This window comes from Cannabis sativa, chromosome 7, assembly GCF_029168945.1.
Source record: "Cannabis sativa cultivar Pink pepper isolate KNU-18-1 chromosome 7, ASM2916894v1, whole genome shotgun sequence".
NCBI lineage: Eukaryota > Viridiplantae > Streptophyta > Magnoliopsida > Rosales > Cannabaceae > Cannabis > Cannabis sativa.
The window spans coordinates 9,449,355-9,456,481 of record NC_083607.1 but is presented as its reverse complement, the minus strand read 5'-3'; the positions used below and the strand labels follow the sequence as shown (position 1 = coordinate 9,456,481).

Below are 7,127 nucleotides of genomic sequence, written 5' to 3'. Positions count from 1 at the left end.
TAATTCAATTTTATTAGGTCAAACTAATATAATTAACCTAATACAGTTATTCAAATCAGGCAAATGGGCCTTCACAATTGGGGTAGTTCATGTGAGGGGGTGCTGGGTTCAGTATGTCGTACCCACTTCTATGGCTCCCAACTCTCACACAAGGCCCAAAAGAGAGGAATTTAACCTTAAAATAAATAACTGTTATTAATTGAATAGGTCCAATAACTAGATGGACCTAAATAAAATCTATCATGGTGTGACATTTTATTTAGCAACAACCTATATGCATCTATATTAAAACAAAATAAACATATAGGCTCACACAGGCACACTTTGGATGGATCCTATCATGTTGCTAGGTCATACACAGATGAAAGAAGATTGTAAAATTTACCTGTTACAAATTATTAACTTGACCAAGGGAGCCATCAGATCATTAGATCTGGCAAAAAGTAACCATGGCTATTTGCAATCCAGTAATAATAGGTTTTGAAAACTTACACACAAGCTAAAACCATATACTCCTGCAACAAGGTTAGCTGGATAGTTGGAAGTAGGATTTATTTAATTTTAAATAAATAAATTTCGAAATTAATAATTAAAAAAAATAAATTAATTAATTTTTCGAAAATAAAAAAAAATATTTATTTTCGAAATTTAAAAAAAAAATTAATTTAAATTTCGAAATTATTTTAAAAAAAATATTTAAAATTAAACCTACAATTTTGAAAAATTAGGATTCAACTAACCTAAATATCATTTCAAAATTTGCTAACTACTTTTAAAAATTTAAATGTTATTTTATAAATAAAAATTAAATAAAAATTAGAAAAGATAAATTAAATATCTTTTTCAGATTTTAAATTTAATTTAAATAAATAAAATAACAAAATTTAAAAGTTAGCAAAATATCTTACATCTATTTAAAATTACATGATTATAGTTATCTTATTTTAAATTTAAATAAGGTCAAATTATTTAAAAAAGATTTAATTTTTAAAAAAAATATTTTAAAATCTGACCTTAAATTTAAAAATAAGATAAGATATAATCAAATTTAAAAATAAGATAGATAATTAAGCAATAAGATAGATATTTACTATTTTAAAATTCAAATTACACTAATATCTTGAATTAAATTTAAAAAATATTAACTTAATTCATAATGATAATTAGAATTGAATTAGGAATAGTAAATCTATTAATACAAAACTACACAAAAAATCGGAAGTTAATTCCATGAAAAAGCATGAAAAATCGAAGAAAAACGAAAAAATTGTGAGTTGTACGGACAGTTTTCGCGATCGCAGGAAAATTTCAGCACAACTCCGATTTTTCCGAATCTTCAAAAAATCATAACTAATTCAAATTGAATCGAAATTGAGTTCTGTAAAAAAAGTAACTTGCTTAATTTTTTCCATACTATCCAATAAAAATAATTCCAGATACACAATCGCAATTATTTTTCACGAAAATTTACAAACATCAATCAATCATCAAATAACACTCAATACAACATGATACCATCCAAAAACAAACAAACAATCGTTTTAAAGTCCGAATTTCTTTTAAGTAAAGCAATTACCATGGCTCTGAGGCCAGTTGTTGGAATATTTATTTTACCAGGATCTTAGATCTACTCACAAGTATGTATGTTGTTTAAACACCCTAAATATGAACTTTCTAAAACGATAAATTAAACACATATAAAGTTAAGAAAACCTTACATTGATGCAGCGGAATTAATGTCTCCTTCCACTCAGATCTCTAACCCTTGTATCCTTTCTGTAGCAGAGTATAATCAAGATCTGAGCCCGAATGTCCTTCTTCTTCAAGTTTGATCCTTCACAGTCTTCCAATCTATGATTGAGTTACTACTTGCTGTGTGTGGGCACTTACTCTCTCACTAGGGTCACGAAATTGATGAAGGAGAAAAGAGGAAGGGATTTCGGCCAGGTATAGAAAGTGGGGAAGGCTCAGTTTTTCTGAAGAGAGAAATTTCTGTCAGAAGATGATATTCAAAGATGTTGTATTTGACTGAGCCATCACTTTCTATTTATAGGCAACTACTAGGTTTAGGTTAGGAATTATTTGGCATTAAAATAATGAAAATATTAATTTAAAATCCCACTTTAAGTGGCCGGCCATGGTGTTGTATTGGGCCCCACTTGATTTTGCAGTTTTATCAAATTTTATCTCTATTTTCTCAAAAACGCCAATTTTCTAATTCTAACCTTTTAAATGCCAAAACTAATTATTTAATAACTAAAATACATTATTAAATAATATTGTCATTTAATTTAATTATTAATTAGACATATAAAGTCCATTAATAAATAAATAAACCTAGAAACTCTTTTCTTTACAATTTCACCCCTGCTTAGTGAAAATTCATAAAATTAGACATAGTCTAACTTTAGAATTATAATTGATCAATCACGAATCAATTAATGAGTCTTACAAGCAGAATGTTCTCAACTAGAATGGGGACCATGGATCTATATGCTGAGCTTCCAATAAGTGAACCAAATTTACCAAGTAAATTCCTACTTATTAATTCTTCGTTGAATCCACTCTTAGAACTTAGAATTGCACTCTCAGACTTATATAGAGCATATTGTATGTTCCACGATATCAGTATACTATCTCATTTAACCATTGTTATAATCTTATTGTGATTTAAAGATCCTCTATATAGATGATCTACATCGAGATGGGATTTCTTTACCGTTCTCACCCCTCAATGTATTTTGTCCCTTAAAACACTTAGCTACCTGTAAATGGTGTTTAGTGATCTAATAATTAGTCAGTTAAACAAGAGCTCATCCATTTACTTCTATTTGCTAAGCTCGAAGGGAATCATCACTTGACTTCTATACACCAGTAGAAGCTATAGATTCCATATTTATGTTCAGCACTCCCACTCAATCATACTATCATGTTCCCAAAATATACGTATCACCCTGACCCAAAAGTAGGCTTAACTAATAAATCAAAGAACATGAATAGCACTCCTGAGTTGAGCCTAAGCATATCAGGATTTAGATTCTTTTAATCTTAAGATCAACTACTGATATTGACTTGGAAAGATATGTATAACGGTAAGTTTGTAATATCTTAACTTAGTTGCAATATCGGTCCAGTCCAATGTATACTCCATACATTCGAAACTAGTATACTTTACTAATTTCCTGGAAAGAACATAACACTTACTCCAAGTGTAAGTACACATCATCGCTGATTATCACATTAGTGTAAATCCAATAACACTGATGAAACAGGGACCAAGTCTTTTGATTCATATGATCACAATCACATTCCACTGTGTTGACGATACTGTAATTGTGAATAAACATATGATCTGGATTTAACTGATTTTGTGTGTATGAATGTAATAAACATATCAAACATATTAAACCATTAGCATGTAAAATTCATGCAAACATCAATCACTTCATATTTCTTATATTGATAACTAATCAGATTGTAAAGAGTTTTATTTAGGGCATAAAACCCAACAATTTTCAATGAGCATGATGTTAATCTAATTCTTTCCATTCCTTTATCTAATGGTGAGAATGATTCTTGGTACTTGAGATTTGAAAAAACAGGACATTACTCTGTGAAGAGTGCGTATAGAAGCTTGCAAGAAGAGAAGGGAGGGAGGCACACCAGTGACAACTATGGTTTCTGGCAAAAAGTTTGGAACTTAAAAGTTCCACCGAAGGTTAAAAACCTGCTATGGAGCGCTTCTGCAGGTTGCTTACCAACTAAATCCCAGCTGCAAACTAAACATGTTCATGTTAATGATCTTTTTCCTTTATGTAATGCTGAGAGGGAAACAATCTCACATGTGATGATAACATGTTCTTTTTTGAAAGCCTGCTGGAATAGATTGGAAATAGGTGTTCCAACAGAGGTCAATGGGACATTCTCGACTTGGCTGAAGGAGGTTTACTCCAGATTTGTTGGCAGTGAGCGAAGGTTGATTTCAATAGTTGTTTGGGCTTTATGGAAGTGTCAAAATGATCTGGCTTGGGATAACAAAAACAGATCTGTTAGAGAAGTTGTGACATTGGCAAATATTGTCCTTAATCAATGGCAAACTGCTCAGGATAAGACACAAGATATATCCTTAGGATTTATGAATTCAGAGGATGGTGATGAGCATTGGCGAACTCCAAATGCAAAAATAATTAAGGTAAATACTGATGTCGTAATCTTTGAACAATCTCAATGTTTTAGTTATTCTTTGGTAGCCCAAAATCATACAGGCAGATTAGAGGAAGCTTGATCAGTTTGCAGTAGAGTAAACGTTCAACTAGAAGTTGCAAAAGCAATTGAAATTCAGGAAGTTCTGAGTTAGATAAAAATTATGTCGTAGTGTAAGGTTGTCATTGAAACGGACTGCCTCGTAGTCATCCAAGCATTTCGAAGTTCGTCTGCTATGTTGTCTTATTTTGGCAAAATTATTGATGATTGTAGGAGTCTGTTAACTAGTTTTGATCACAAAGATGTTTTACTAAAATTTGTCAAACAATCTACAAACAAAGCATTCATTTCTTAACCAAAACTACTTGTTATTTCTGATCGTGTTTATCGAGTGAGTAATGCTCTTTCGGAGTTCATTTATGTAATGAGGAATAATTTAATGATTTAATGAAATTTTTTCTTCTTTGTCAAAAAAAAAATTATTTTATTCTATTTTTATTGAAATATAGCTTGCACCAACTGCGTATGTTTAATCAGGTGGTGTTGGAAATCATTGTTGCCCCGTAACAATATTCTTTTCCGTTACTATTGGCTTTTGAGACAATTATATTTCAAATAATTCAGGTCATACATGTAATAGATTGATTACAAATGAAGTTTGAAACAATAATTATCACAAATGTAAAAACAATTCTACGTTCTTTTCTTCTTCATTTATTCAGGGAAGGTACTATCTAGTCACAATAGTGTATCATTATCATAAACCAATGCAAATTCACACTAGCTTCAAAGAGCAGACCTTATGATTAATTATCACTATTGACTTTTTAATGCCAAATTATTATATTTTTCAAACAATTCGCCAACACACAAAATCATGATAAATTCAGTTCATCCATGCCATAAAAGTTTGTGTCATAGAATGATAACAAACCAAGTTTTAAACAATTAGATGTTCTTTTATTTTCTTCATTTAGTCAAGGAAAGATATCCACCTTTTCAAATTACATACAAAGTTTATACTATAAAAGTCACATTAGTGTGTCATGGAATGAAAGAAATCCAGTTTACAACAATAATTACATTATTCTATCATCCAAAATTTGACAGCAGAATATGAGCAAGGACTTTCATTAAAATTAAGTTTTAAGTATACCAGGAAAATTTAGGACTGCTCCTCTCTCTGTCCCAATCATGTTGTTATGATAAATTTCCTGCATAAACAAAAATCAGCAAGTATTTTCTGTACAGAATGCTCTTTGCAGTCAAGTTTCAATGAGTTCAAAAACCATGGCTAACACAATCAATAGAAATGTCTGACTCCTAAAGACCGTTCTTTGATTGGAATCCATAGCTACCATCTTGTTCCAAACTCATATCATAAACCTCAGACTTCGACTCATTCAACTTGCTCCTACTGTACCTATAATCATTCCTTCCTGAATTTGGATTATGCAATCTTTGCTTCCTGCCAAGGCTCTGTTCAGAGCCATTCAATTTGTCAGACCCAAACCTTGTTCTTCTACTCCCTTTCTTCTTCCTCAATCCACCATTGTTTTGCTTTCCAACTTTCCCATTAACCTCAGCTCGTTCTAAACTACCCTTGTTCGAATTTGAACTATTCTCACAGTTTTCACTCAATTTCTTCACTGAAAAACCGTCTTCCAAATCATCCAAGCTCTTAGCCCCATCATCCAATTCATCGATTCTTCGATAAGGTTTCAAACTATGAACAACCCCTTTTGGGAAAAACCTCGCGGAAGGTAACTCATCGGGGGTTTTGAACAATTGAGGCCCGTCTTTCTCACTCCACATATCAAACCCACCTGGCTTTTGAAACCGATCGGCCAACACCTTGACCTGTTCGTCGGCACTGACGGAGAACAAGTTTGGAGCAGCCCTCTCAACGATCTCCCATGGCCGTTCTAGCTCCGATACGGCGGCTTTGAGCTCGGCTCGCTTGCGCATCTCGTAAATTTGGCGCTCGCGACAGAGCCTTGCTTTGAGGAGCTGCTTGGCTTTCTTCGCCTGCATGCGCTTCCACTGCCACTTCGATACACCACCGGGATATGTTCTTGGGCCTCCCCCCATTCGGATAATGGAGGGGTTTGGGGTTTGGAGAGAGAGGTTAGAGAGCTTGGGTTTGAGAAAGAGAGTGTTGGGACATGTTAAAGACGTGGAAAAGGAGAGGTTTTGGAAATGGGTTTGGATTGAAAGAGACATTTTAAGCTCTGGAGAACCAACTATGGCGATATAGTTAGGGTTTTGCAGATAAACTTGCGAAGAAGGAGAAGAAGAGTACAGCTTGTCTGGTCTGTGGTGTTAGAATTCTTCGGTTTTCGGATTAATCCATTTTGATTTTTGAAAAGTGATTTTGGACCCCAAGTTATGTTTTTCTTCTCCTTTTGGTCCGGCCTTTTAGTTTTAAATATTAATTTCTTTTTTAAGTTAAGATGAAAACTCTACTAAAAATTTAGGATTGTTATAAATATTAATAAATATGTGGATGTCCAAATTTTTTATTTATTACCATTAATTGTAATCAATATTCCTCTTTTTCTTAGTTTCCCTTTGTCTTAGTTTCTTAATATCTCACTCTTGTATTTGTATAAATAGGGGTTCACCCCATTGGAATAAACAACTTAGAAATTCTCATTCACTTTCTCTTTCTCTCTTCATCTTCTTCTTCTTTCTTCTCATCTACTTTATATTATTTTATAACACGTTATCAGCACGAGTCTCTGCCCAAACTTCAAGCATGTGTCTCTGCCCAAGTCCCAATGTAAGTATCTTGTTAAAGTTCTTGAATTGTTTCAAAGTCAAAATACACTAAATATATATTTTTATATATACTCCTCTCACGGAAACAATTTCAAGAATCATTTGGTTTCCTTTTTCTTTTTATCTATATATCTATATATTAT

At 32.4% G+C, this 7,127-nt stretch overlaps 1 protein-coding gene across 1 annotated transcript; it reads right to left on the bottom strand.

Annotated features, from left to right (window-relative positions):
* Positions 1-5,141: 5,141 nt before the first annotated feature.
* On the bottom strand, positions 5,142-6,607 carry LOC115698110 (uncharacterized). Its single transcript, XM_030625285.2, has one exon. It carries the CDS (start codon positions 6,424-6,426, stop codon positions 5,527-5,529), a length of 900 nt encoding a protein of 299 aa, XP_030481145.1. The 5' UTR covers positions 6,427-6,607; the 3' UTR covers positions 5,142-5,526.
* Positions 6,608-7,127: the final 520 nt, after the last annotated feature.

Coding starts and splice junctions, on each gene's coding strand:
- LOC115698110 (XM_030625285.2), bottom strand. CDS start 6,426: ATGTCTCTTTCAATCCAAACCCATTTCCAAAACCTCTCCTTTTCCACG.